Source organism: Staurois parvus, unplaced genomic scaffold, assembly GCF_062004578.1.
Source record: "Staurois parvus isolate SC_StPar_1 unplaced genomic scaffold, SC_StPar_1.0 ptg000287l, whole genome shotgun sequence".
In the NCBI taxonomy this organism is placed as follows: domain Eukaryota; kingdom Metazoa; phylum Chordata; class Amphibia; order Anura; family Ranidae; genus Staurois; species Staurois parvus.
In genome coordinates this window covers 24,809,858-24,823,728 of record NW_028318083.1, presented here as the reverse complement: position 1 = coordinate 24,823,728, position 13,871 = coordinate 24,809,858, and the positions used below count along the sequence as shown (strand labels likewise).

At 40.8% G+C, this 13,871-nt stretch overlaps 1 protein-coding gene across 2 annotated transcripts in view; it reads right to left on the bottom strand.

The window, feature by feature from the left end:
- LOC149458450 (uncharacterized) overlaps positions 1 to 13,871 on the bottom strand; it is a 44,255-nt gene that overhangs the window by 11,622 nt on the left and 18,762 nt on the right. Inside the window, exon 6 of one of the 2 annotated variants that reach the window (XM_089682324.1) lies at positions 12,224 to 12,888. The exons of the other annotated variant lie outside the window; for it this stretch is intronic. Coding sequence (XP_089538450.1) covers positions 12,321 to 12,888 — 568 coding nt within the window. The 3' untranslated portion in view covers positions 12,224 to 12,320. Of the gene's footprint in view, positions 1 to 12,223; positions 12,889 to 13,871 lie in introns of those variants that run through there. 2 annotated transcript variants of the gene reach the window in all.

The following is a 13,871-nucleotide window of genomic DNA, read 5'->3' as shown; positions in this document are numbered from 1 at the left end:
TTTGCATGGCCCTTGTATTGGGCTTATGGTAAACAATTGTTAATGCTTTCACCCTTGGTGAACAATAGTAGATAGTAATAGTTTCAGAGGTTTGTTGGTTCATCACACTCTACAGGTTTTGGTTAAGCTTTCAAACAGTTGAGTTCCCGTCTCATTATTGTTGAAATGTTTACAAGTCAGAGTCCTATGTGTTTGACTTTCTGTAGATGCATTCTTCTCACTTCCATATACAAATAGTCCTTGTTGACAGTTTAAACAATCCCATTGTCTTGGAAAAGTCTTAATTCCCTGTTCTCTTCAGTTTTTTAACTAGAATTCTTGAAGGTTTAACCAAGACAAAATTAACTCTTAACATCCGGTTCTGCTGAGCTGTTTGCTATATAACATTATGTCTTGATAAAAGTCATATTTTTGACATGATTCCAAAAGCCCACAACAAAATCCCCCTTTGTTTGGGGTACAGGCACGTGTAGAGGGGTGTCTGTGTCGCAAAACATGAGTGGGGCTTTTGGCTAGAGTGATTGTTCGTCTTCTCCGGTGAAGTGAATGAAATAAAAAAAAATAAAATTTTTTTTTTTTTTTTTTATAATAAAATGGCAGCGGTGATGCTGGTTGGTCCTCAACTTGACTCGGCGTCTTTAGATGGACACTTCCGATGACGATCCTGGTCTTGTGATGAGGCCGGCCTGGCCTGGCACATCCACCTTGGGGTCCATGGGTCCTCCGCACGACAGGTCTCTTAGACGGTCTCCTAGGCGGGTCTTTTTCTCTGGACTGGCCCTTGGTGGCCTGGGACATCAGGTTATCGTCTCCGGATCGATCTCTGGCATCTGGTCTTTCCCACAGGACATTATAGCTTCCTTCTAGGGTCCGGTCATTGACACCTCCGATCGCCGGTCTGGTCATAGTCTGGGCCTTCCTTTCTAAATTATTAAAATGAACAGTTTAAGTATGGGATATACATACAATTATGTTACTGGATCCTGTAAGGCAAAAAAATGAATTATATGTTTAAAGGAAATTTAATAATGATCTCAATATCTCCAGATAGGAACTGGTGGGTTAGTCTTCCAACAACTGCAATTGAGACTTTGGATGGCAAGCACGTAATTGGTTGATGTGCACCCATCTATCACTGATTTCACCATACCGGGTAACCTGCAATTTATATGCGACCGGAGAGATTTTATCAATGATAGAGAACGGACCTTTCCAAGATGGAAGGAATTTCCGTTCCTTGATCTGGTCTCTTGCAAAGTTGTATAGATAGACCTTGTCACCAATCTCATATTCCTTCTTGGAGGTTTTGAGATCATAGTATGTCTTAGCACTAGTTGCAGCTCTTTCCAAATGTCGCTGGGCAAAGGCAAAAGCATATTGCAGATGTTTACGTAAATCCTCTATGTACTGGTGTGTGGTGGTAGCATTGATCAAATTTTGATCTGTAGTGCGATACAATAAGTGCTGGGGCAGTACCATCCGTCTACCTGTCATCAGTTCAAAAGATGACATTTTTGTAACTGTATTCGGAGTAGCCCTCAACGCCATCAGGACCAGCGGGAGTTTGACATCCCAATCTTTACCTGTTTCCTTAACAAATTTCTTAAGGACATTAACGATGGTCTGATTGTATCGTTCTACACCACCACTAGAGGCTGGCCGATAGGCGATATGCAATTTCCTTTTAACCCCCAAAATTTTCCACAATTTGGCCATCACTTCGCTAGTGAAGTGCGATCCTCTATCAGACTCTATCCTCTGAGGTAAACCAAAACGAGAAAATACATGATTTATTAGCAATGCAGCACATGTCTCGGAGCTGTTATTTGGTGCTGGTATACATTCGACATACTTGGTGAATAAACATGTAACTGTTAACATATACCGATTTCCTCGTGAAGATTTTGTTACTGGCCCAATAAAATCCATCTGAAGGTCTGACCAAGGCATACATATCCCCCTCTTCTGGAGAGGTGCTCTGTGAGTTGGCTTGGTAGGTTGAAATTGGGGACATATTAGGCAACCTTGGCAGTATTCCTTCACATCACGTAACATATGAGGCCAGTAGGCATAATCCCGCAGGATCTCATACGTGATCTTCTCTCCACGATGACCGGAAGTGGGAGCATCATGGGCATGCTGTAGCATCAAACCTCTAAATTTAAGTGGGACGACCCATTGTTGTACGCCACCCTTTGAGGTTCGTATCAACAATCCCTGGTATAAAGAGAATTGGGATTTGGATTTCATTAAGATACGTAAATCCTCCTTCCCACTATATACTTCCTTATTTATGGGATTTTGGTTGGGATCTTCTATATGACTATAAAACAAGCCAATTATTGGGTCTTCTTTTTGGGCAGTAATTAAATCCTCACTAGGAGAATCGTGACTCCACTGTAATGCATTCGGATCACCAGCTGTTCTGGCCTGTTGCCTGGTGACAGCTTCAATCTGTACGGTACCTAAAAATTGATCAATGTCTAACAATTCACCGGTGATTGCCCCTTCCTTGGCTAGAGAATCGGCCAGATCGTTCCCTTCTTTCTCGGCACCTAGAACCTTGGAGTGGCCTTTGGTCTTCTTGAAGTGCAGAGTGAGATCATTGGACCTTACCAGTTCATCGATGTGACAAAAGAGCTTACCATGTTTCACGGGTTTGTGATTACTCTTGTTCATGTTGTTTCGCTTCCACCTAGGAAAATACTCCACAAAACTATTCCTGACATAATTGGAATCGGTTATGATGGCACACTCTCTGATGTTGAACTCTATAGCCATCTCAACTGCTCTAAGAATTGCAGTAAGTTCAGCAACCTGACTGCTTTTTGGTCCAAGTTTGTATCCCACAGAAATTGGGGTGACACCTTGGGTCCAAACGATTCCAATACCTGCCACTAGTTGGAGCTGTTCCCCATCCTTGTGATGAAAAGCACAACCATCCACATATACACACGGCAGCTGTTTACAGTATTCTTCATCGTAAACCTTGTAGGGAGAGAACAGTTGTTCTTCCAGAAAGTCAGTGTCCGGGCCCTCCATAGCAGGCGTAGTTGCGGAACAATCATGGAGCTCGGCTAGGCCCTGGGCTACTGGACTTTCCTTGTTCTGTTTGTACCGAATTTCAAGAGGCCACCCTTGCAAAGACAAAGTCCAAGCAGTGATGCGGCTATTAGACACATTTCCTCCCTTGATACGTTCACTCTTTAAATACTGTAAAGGCTGGTGTGCCGTTTCAACAATGATTCTCTCTCCCTGAATGTAACTGCGGAAATTCTGTAATGCCCACACGGTGGACAATAGAGCTTTTTCACAGTCACTGAACTTTACTTCAACCGGGGACAAAGTTTTACTGGCATAGGCAATCACCTTACTGACATCATCACGTTTCTGGTAAAGAACAGAACTCATACTTACCTGCGTAAACCCTGTCTCTAGATAGAAATTTTTACCCCCTTCGGGATATCCGAGACACGGCGCTTGTGTGAGACGTTCCTTTAATTCCTTCATGGCGTCCTCCTGTTTCTTACCCCACGACCATTCGACATCCTTCTTCAGTAGGTGAAGCAGTGGCTTGCTTATCTCGGCGTAATTGTCAATAAACTTACGCGAGTAGTTTACCATACCTAGGAATGATCTCAATTCTTTAAGGTTAGTAGGGACTTTACAGTTCAGAACCGCCTCAACTTTCTTCTTTTGTGGGTTCAAACCTTCAACAGTAACTTCATGGCCTAGGAAGTTTACCTTCGTGCGACACCACTGGGCTTTTTGTAAGGACAGTTTAACTCCTGCTGCTTTTAATTGGCCCAGGACATGCCGAAGTTCTGTAATATGTTTGGTCATATCTGTACTTTTGATCAGGATATCGTCCACATATGCCAACGTCCCCCTTTCGAAGGCGTCTGGCATGGCCTTGTGCATGAACACAGCAAATTCATGTCCGGAATTTATGAATCCGAAAGGCATTCGTACCCAACAATATTGTCGATTCCCAAAACTGAAGGCCAGTTTGTATTGGTCTTCCTCACTCACCTTTATGGTCCAATACCCCTGTGCACAATCCAAAGCTGTGAAAACTTGGGATCCTTGGAGCTGGGCGAGACACTGGTCTATGTATGGGACAGGCCATCCTGACATGTACACACGTTTGTTTAGCTGACGGAGATCAGCGCACAAACGCCATTGTCCATTGGGTTTTAAGATACCCAGGATCGGGTGGTTGTAGGAGCTGTGGATGGGCCTAATTATACCCCTTTCATGTAACTTCCTGATAATCTCAGCTAGAGATTCATAGGAAGCTAATGGTAACCTATACTGTCTTACGAATACTGGTGGGGCATCTGGATCTGTTTGGATCCTAGCGATGTGTAGGTCAGTAGTCCCACAATCGTAAGAATCCTTGGCAAAGATCTCTTGGAATTCAAGGAGAAGCTCTCGGAGCAATTGTCGGTCGAGATCACTGGCACACGCGTCGGCGAGGGCCACCATCTCTTCCACTAACTCCTTGAATCCAGGAAAGCTTTCCGGCTGACCTATCTCATATGCCTCTTCAAGTTTCGTGGTGAGGTCATTGGGTATGTGATGTGTGTGTGTGTTCTCCTGCCATCCAGGTTCTTTGGGGTACTCTTGTTCTTTGATTGGGTGATCAAAGACAATTGATGTCTCTTCGATTCGACAGGTGCCATCTTTAGAATCGAATGGATAAATGGACTCTATGGTGAAAATACCCTCTGGTAATGAATGGAATGTTTGTTCAATTAATTGTTCCTCCGACAAATATTCATCGGGGATGAGTCCAATCACCTGGTTAGTGACCCCAAAGGTGTAATATTCAGTCTCTACCGCTAGACCAATAAGGGTCTCTGTGGGTAAGACGATGTCCTGATTGGACAGATTATGTATGTAAATGTACATCGGGGATTGATGTGTGTTGACTAGGGGCGTGTGTGTAATGTTCAGTCCCTCCCCCTGCATTTTATGGGAGAGGCATACTAATGCATCTGACCCCTTCAGTCTATGTCCCTTTTTAACTTGGATGGGGAGTATGAAGTTATTTATGCCCTTAGGAATTGTAATCTTCTGGGCTACCTGGACTTCAACAGCATAAGGCATCTGTTGCTGGGATTTTAAAGCTAAGTCCAGATTTTGGTATTTTTCGGGGTCCCCCTTTAGTCGACTCCATAAACAGTCATTAATTAGGTCGATTTGCATTGCAAAGCGATGTAATACATCGTTGCCAAAATAAATTTTAGTATGGGGATTATCCAAGACTAGGAACACATGGGTGGCTGTTTTGTTTCCTACAGTGACGTTTAAGAGACACCTAGCCATTGAATTGTGATCATCAGAGTCATCAAGGGAGTCTGCAATCCAATGACGCTGAGGTGTGGAGAAACGGATCATTTCCATTTCGGTCAGGTGTTTTATCAACCCATGGCTTACAAAGCTGTGTTCCTGTCTCAAATCTAGTTTGGCATATTTTGACCTATTAAGACCATTTATCCGGATGGGGATAAACAAGTCGCTGTTAACCCTTTCAATACCTGTCAAGAATTGGGTGTGATCTCCCCCTTTTCTTGGTTTATCCTCCTGATGAAAAGATATCGTAAGGATGTCATCTTGGAGGGAAATATCTTTGATTTTATCTTGGGGAATTCTAAAAATGTGTTCCTCATCTCTTCTGATAGGGTTACAGTCATCAGGTTTGATAACCGTTACATCAGGAAGTTGGCTGTTCCTGAAATGGATTTCTAATGATCCAGGCCTTTCTTCCACCAGGTGGCAGTGTTGTCGGGAATGGGGAGTTTTAAGTTTCCCATATTTAATTGGGGTATTTACCTGTGACCACAGGACTTGGTTCACACAATCAACTATGGTGTTCAGCCTTTTTAGGAAGTCCATCCCAATTATCATGTGGTGCTGTGATATGCTAGCAATGATGATGGGGTGTCTCAGTTCCTTATTACCCAGTTTCAGTTTAAGCCAGGCGGTACCCATGACTTGTAAAGGGTCTCCACCTACACCAATCAATGAGCTGTCAAAACTTTTAAGTCTTGGCTTGGTGGGCATGACATTCGCCACTTTGTCAAAATGCTCCTGTGACATGATGGTTGCTTGGGATCCAGTGTCTATTAAGCCGACAATCGAAAGATCACTGGCATCCTGCACCTGCACCGTGGCATAATATCTCCCATCAGATTCAGTCAGCTCACACATGAAATTAGTGTGGTTGAAGATCTGTGGGCCCTTCAATAACATATGACTGGCTCTTATCTCACCGCATGTGGTGGACACATTACCCTTATCCTCCCTGGTGGGATTCTTGGACTGTCTCAAGACAGAAGCACAACTAGAAGTTGGTGCTCCGTCTGGCTTGTCAATCCTGATGACTTCCGATGCTGCGACTATATTAGGGGCAATAGATGGACACTGAAAAACAGGAGAATCATTAATAACCAACAAATGGTCCCCCTTTGCCTGAGAACTAGCTTCTCCATTAGTAGGCGTGTCAGGGACGGGGCACACATCTCCTGTCATTTGACTCAGTGTCCTCCCCTGTTGGTTTAAGGCTTGGTTGCCTGTTAATTCTGTGACCCTTGGTTGGTCACAGGAGCTGCTCCTAAAAAAGGATTGGATGGAAATTGAGTGACAAGCCTGTCCATCTGTTCAGCCATTTTGCTGACCTGTGCCTCTATTTGTCCAATACGCTCAGAGGAGTCATTCTGTTGATTCTCCCTCTTCTTATACTTGCGCTTGTATTTTGGACGAGACTGGTAATGAGACTCAGAGTCAGAACTACTGCTCTGGTCCCGACGCCATTGTTCTCTCTGAGGTTTTGGGGTCTCCCTGTTATTAAAGGGAGCCTGGGGTACTGTATCCCCCCTTTGAGCCTGAGGGTGTTCTTGGCGTGGAGGAAATCTTTGGAAATCGGAGTTTTTATTAAAATTGGGATTCTTATTGTAATTATGGGGCCTGTTGAAATTGGGGTTCCCATAAAAATTCCCATGTTGGTTTTGGCGAGGATAATAGAACCTCTGAGGATACCATTGCCTCCTTTGATTTTCATCACTGTACTGGCCCTTACCATACTTTTTATTCTTCTCACTTCCACTACCGTAGTTCCCTGGCTTTTGTCTATCCTTTCTCACCCACTGGTTTTGGGGTGCAAAGTTATGGACCTCATACGCAAGGAGCAGGAACCGGAAGTGTCGCAGCGGCCATCTTTGTTGAGGAATCACTGGACACTTGAGAGTGGACTGCATGGGAACTGTGGGAACTGCCTGGTAATCCCCACTCAGTGGGGCTTGTCCAAAATTGATTATACTATTTATATGCCTATGTTTTCAACTCCTTATACAAGTGGATTCATTAAAACTTGAAACATACATGGAGGTACGTTATATTTTATAAACCTATGGATGTGGAAGGCATGGTAAGATCATCCTAACAGGAAGCGAAGGAGGAGAGGAGGATAAAGCTTCTTTGGAGGATTTCCAGTTATATATATATACAAAAGGCGTGAGTTTCATCTACTGTTGGTAAGGGTATATTGGCCTTACTCACTAGAAGTGTCACGTGTGGGGAGGAATCTCACTTAGTAGATCACTTCATGATTTTATTATTTATGAGCACAAGTGTTTTATTACCTTTCTCTTTTGGAAGGTTCTCACAAGTGTTAAATATATAATTTTTCACTTAAAGGTTGCACAATTGTTTGATACACATTTGTGTGTGCATGTGTTTTATATATATATATATATATATATATATATATATTCATAAATTTTATTATATATTTTTTTTTTTTTTTTTTTTTTTTTTTTTTTTTGTGGTATTATGGTAATGCACTATTGTGAGTTTCTTTTTCTTTGAGGTTCTTCACAACAATCAACACTGCAAGAAATAGACATTTTTTCATTTCTTTTTATTTTATTTTTATTTTTATCTTTATTTTTTAATTTTTAATTTTATATATTTTTTCGTTATTGAGACACTGGACTTTATATTATTGGATTTAAATCACAGAGACACTGGATTTATGATTTTGTAGAAAGTATATGGGGAATATTTTGTTGTCACATATATAGTAGATTTATTGAAAGAGGGTAGATTCCTGTTTGGATCTATTGATTTGAGTTTAAGCTTTCAGGGGGTTGAAAGTTTTTTTTTCCAATTTGGAATTGGTGTAGGAGCAAGGGTGGTTTTGGTTTTACATTATACCTATATCATTTTCACATTATATTTAAAAGTTATGGACCTCCTTCACTTGCTGGGCTTGAGGTACAAATCTAGGGGAACCATTGGTTTTACCCCCACGGACTACTTCCGCATATGATTTCTTCTCTGCCTGCACATTTGGATTTGGAGGGGAAACGGTAGTGGCCGCTACTATCTTGGGGCTATTTTTAGGTTCTCTTTTTATCCCGCCCTCACTGGACTGTTGGATCGAGAATAAATAGTCACTCTCTCTCACCAACCAGTCAAGAGAGCATCCCTTTCTGTAATCCTTTGCAAGTCGAATTTTATGTAAGCAGGTAATGCTTCATAGAATAGTGTCTTGAATTCTGGCTGGTTAGGATTGGGATCCTTTTCAGCCAGGAAATAGGCATTTCTGAGGACAGCCAGAAATTCTGCAGGGCTTTGGTGAGGACCACACTTTAAATTGTAGGCCGCAGCCTTGGCAGAGGTTACAGTTTTATAAGGCCCAAATTCCATGTGGCACTTATGTTTAACCTCTCTCCAGGACTGATTGGAATAGGCCCTCAAGGTCTCAAAGAATTGCCGGTATTTCTCCTCAAACACCCATGGCAGCAATTCTATTTTGGTGTGGTCATCTCTAATGCCCAGAATCTCTAACGTCTGTTCATATGTTTTCATGTGTTCGGTGATTTCAAGGGACCCTTTCTTAGAAAACATAGGAACAGTGTCCTTCAGGAACTTAATGACCTTTGGGGTGTCATATCTCCTGAATGACCCCTGGGATTTCCCTTCCTGCCTATATGAAACCTCATATTTTTCCTCAGAGCGCTCTGGAGTGTATCTTGAAAGCCTAGGAGGTGACCTATATTCTGACCCTGACTCACTATCAGATACTTCGCTGTGATGCGGGTATCTCCGCTCATCAGCCTCTGGCTTGACTGGGTTAGTCCGTCTTTGGACTCCAGAATTTATTTGGGCCGTCAACCTTATAATCTGCTCCTCCAGAGTTTTCTGCTCAGATTTTATCAAGGTAAGTTCTGACTGGTCATGCTTATCCCCTGGGTGAACTTTAATTTTGACAGGAGATAACCTCTCTGATCTGAAGTACTTCACCTCATCTTTTAAGTCCTGATACTTCTCTTGAAGTTGTTTTAATTCCTGAAAGTTTCTTTCATATAGGTCCTGAGCACTTCGAAAGTCTCCGACCAATCTATCATAATGTTTCTCGGATTCGTCTAAACGAATACCGGCATGACCAAGCTTCCCTTTCAAAGACTCAATGTCCTGATTTTTGCTTTCTAACAAGAGGCGGGCCTCTGACAACTCTTCCCTTAGAGTCATGGTCCGCTGGGCAGCTCCAGCGGTCATGAACCATAACATGGGCCAAGCTTCTAGGAGAAGTCTGTCACGGCCTCTATCACTTTCTGCTCCAGCAAATGCCATTAAAAACCCAACAACCTGGCCCTTTTGGTTAAACAGGTCCTCAAAGGTGCTCATAGCCTGTTTTTTTTCTTCATCCACAAACTCATTATGGCTATCCCCCAGACCTAATCTCTTGCGGAGATAATCTATTACTCCACATTCAACATAATTCTGCCAAGCACCGGCAGCTTTCCGGGCTGGCTTCAGAGTTTCTTCCTCAATACCTTGGGCCGCCATATTTTCCTCGTTATGATTGGAAGAGGTGGATCCGTGATTACTGGATGCCATTTTGATACCAAATATATGTTTGACAACGTGTACAAATATACAATCACCAGTGCGTTTTGTGTTATGGTACGATTTCTATGGATCTCAGCAGCGCCTCCAAATTTATGTTGTGGTGGTTTATGTAAGGATATATATTATTTATAAAGGGCGTGTCCCTTTCCCTTAGATGAAATATTACAGTGCCTCCAGCCGTTAAAATACGGCAAATATTTAGTAAACCAATAATTTGGACACCTTGATAATTTGATCACCACTTATTATTATACCTTGAATTCTTTTAGCCAATATGATTTCGTACCATACACACAAAATTTGCCTTATAATAGATAAATATAAAAATTTATTTATGTACAAAAATTATATATATATTAACACAAAACGCAAAAGACTGGTGATAAATGAATATTGGTACACACAATCAAAGATATATCCTACCAATGTAAGACACACTAATCAAGTTTCTAACTAATTACATCAATCACAAATTTTTTATGATATGATTATTTATTAAATTTATTAATAATTAATAATTTCGAATATCTCAAAGGTTATATTCTCACATGCCGTGGCCATAGGCTTGCAAGAAGTAAGCCCTTGATATGTGATACTCTGGTTATTAATATTCAATAAATTATGAAATATGGAAAAATTTATAATATGGCAATAAACAATTTTTAACAGTGACACAGTATCTGACTACATATATCTAACTACCCAATATTGTTGTAATACACTAAGGTAATTTTATGATTCTACACAACAGAGGAAATAATTAATACAACATCAAATAAACATCTCACCACACCCGGACGTCAGACTAGGCAACTCTCCCGTGGATTTAGCTGGCAGTGGAACGCCTTTAGACTGATATATAGGCAAGTGATAGATTCAATAGGGGAGAATGTAGGAAGTTATAAGTTTAGAGGTTTAAAGTTTTAGGAAGTTTGAAAAGATAGAAGAGTAGTTATTTCAGCAGAGATCTTCTTCAGATGTCAGGTCTTTCCATGAGGTCTTATGAGGGTTCTTCTTTTTCATGAGGTTTTTTTTTTTGTTACAGCACATGGGCTTTTTATATCCACTAGTCCATTGTTCTAAGATACCTTCCCACCAGGCTTCCTGATTGGCTAGTTGAGAAATGTGTGTACATAAGCTATTTCTCACCTGCCCGCCAGGTGGCGGTCATGTATCACAGAACAATGTGAGTATTTGATATGACTCATATCTTGGGTGGAATCTTCAGGTAATTTCAGGAATAAAATATACAGCACTTTCCAGATATAGCAGTGATCATACCTATGATATTCTAAATAGGGACCATGGAATATAGGTGTATATTCGGTTATTCCTCCTTGAAGTATCATCCTGTTTGTTTCCTGATAAGACATGTAACTAATGCTAGTTTATAATGCATCTTACTTCCCATCATCTCAATACTCAAGTTAGTGATATATAGTTCCCATTGCTGAGTATTTAGTGGTGTTTAAAGTCTATGACATCTTATTTATAATCTGTTTTTGTAGTACATTTTTGTAATGATATACAGTGAACTCTTAACTTAAATGTCCTGAATTTCACCCCTTGGTTTCAGCATCAACATTTTTCTCTGTGTAGGGAAAAAACTCTCTATTTGCATGGCCCTTGTATTGGGCTTATGGTAAACAATTGTTAATGCTTTCACCCTTGGTGAACAATAGTAGATAGTAATAGTTTCAGAGGTTTGTTGGTTCATCACACTCTACAGGTTTTGGTTAAGCTTTCAAACAGTTGAGTTCCCGTCTCATTATTGTTGAAATGTTTACAAGTCAGAGTCCTATGTGTTTGACTTTCTGTAGATGCATTCTTCTCACTTCCATATACAAATAGTCCTTGTTGACAGTTTAAACAATCCCATTGTCTTGGAAAAGTCTTAATTCCCTGTTCTCTTCAGTTTTTTAACTAGAATTCTTGAAGGTTTAACCAAGACAAAATTAACTCTTAACATCCGGTTCTGCTGAGCTGTTTGCTATATAACATTATGTCTTGATAAAAGTCATATTTTTGACATGATTCCAAAAGCCCACAACAACCTCAGAGACCTGAAGGCATAAAAGATTCCCATCATGCTCAGCAGAAATCCAAGATGGATGCTAGCACATGGAGTAACAAAACCTCTGGGAAAAGGTAGGACCTTGACAATTACACAGTGTGGCACATAAACAAAGACTGGAAATTTCATCTTTATGTTGGAGGGGATGTGGCAGTAAGGGAACAATGGTACATATGGTTGGTGTGTCCTAAAATCCAGGAGTATTGGCAAATAATTTAACACATAAAGGAAATATTGGAGATTAGTTTATTAAAACACCCTTGAGTTTGCTTATTTCACAAATCTGAGATTAAAGTGAAGGATTATAAGAATGTTGATATTTCATCTAATAAATGTGACAAAAGGACTGATCCCCAAATTTTGGCAGGCACAGGAGACCCCCCAAAAAAAAAGACTGGTTATATAGCGTGGAGCTTGTATACAGGATGGAGGAACTGTACCATATTGGAGAAGATAAAATAGAAATATTTAGAAAAATATGGGAAAGATGGTGTGAGATTTTAAAAAGATCAAAAAGATACCTTGAATTTATTGGAGTATAAAGAACAAGAAAAAGGAAAGAAAGGAAAGAAAGGAAAAGGGAGAGGGAAGGAAGACAGAAAAAAGGAGAGAAGGTAAAAAGAGAAAAAAGAAGAAAAAAGAAAAAGGGGGGGGGGGGGCGCGGGATGGAAATAGGGAAGGGGAATATTGTGTGAAATTTATTGTTATGCAATGTGTTGAGATAAAATGGTTTTGTATTGATAAAAAATACCAAAAAAACAAAATAAAAACCCGACACTTGTTTTAGATTGCAGTGATGACAAAATTTGAAGGAGCCAGATGGGAAATTATACTCAAACAAAAAAAAATTTCCAACAGTGAAGGTGGTTTTTGTTTGGGAAAGTTGGTTCACCCTGAAAACAAATGTTAAAAGCCAACTTTATTTTAAGTACTTTAGAACACTATTCGTCACGTCATTGAATCTACTGATGATAACGTTTGTACAAATGTTCATACTCACATTCACTTCAAAATCTACTTGTCTATGGCCAGCCTTGGGCCTCTTGCATGAAGGCACCTGAGCAACATAAATTCTGGCATATTTCTCCCACCAAGAAAGCCTAGGCATTTTCTGTGTGTAATTTATGTTGTACAGTCTCTACCAGGCTCCCATGTGCAAGAGGCGTAAAGTCCAACTTTGGAGACTTTGTTGTGATTTTTGAGAATCTTTGAAGTGGTTGTAAATCCTTATATTTACCCTTTGATGTGACCGGCGTGGGGCCATACAGAGATGAAACAAATCCTCCCACATCATTTTTTTCCCTGTCTATATGCAGTCTTACTTTCTCTGCTTCCATTTAAAGTACTGAATTTATAAAACTTGTCTGAGATTTCAGAAAAGGGGGCCGGGAGCTGAAGTTACTCAGTGAGGAGAGTTATGAGAGTTGATTGGAGGGAAGAGACACCCCCCTTCTCCACACAGTACACAGGAATAGAGCTGAGGCTGTCCATCTGCTGGAGCTCCCTCCCATGTCACCATTTTTCTCTTGGTGTTAGGCAAACTTGTCAGAAATGATTCATGCTGATAGCAGAGGAATGAAGCAGCAGTCAGAAATAACACTTAGCGCTCTAAATTGAGACACAGTATAGGAGGGATGTGCTTTGTTCATGTAGACCAAAGACAAAGGAAAGAGCACTCACATTCTGTGCTGTGTTACTGGCCTATTACATTGTCCTCCACTCTCCTCTGCAGATAGAACCAAACATCCAAGCATCTAAAAATTGTAATAGTTGGCTTGCTACCCCAGATTTAGTTCTGACTTAATTCATTGTAAATAGAATATTGTCTTAAAGAGGGGAGAGACCCCTGTTGTGTCCTGTATTGGAGGGTACATAG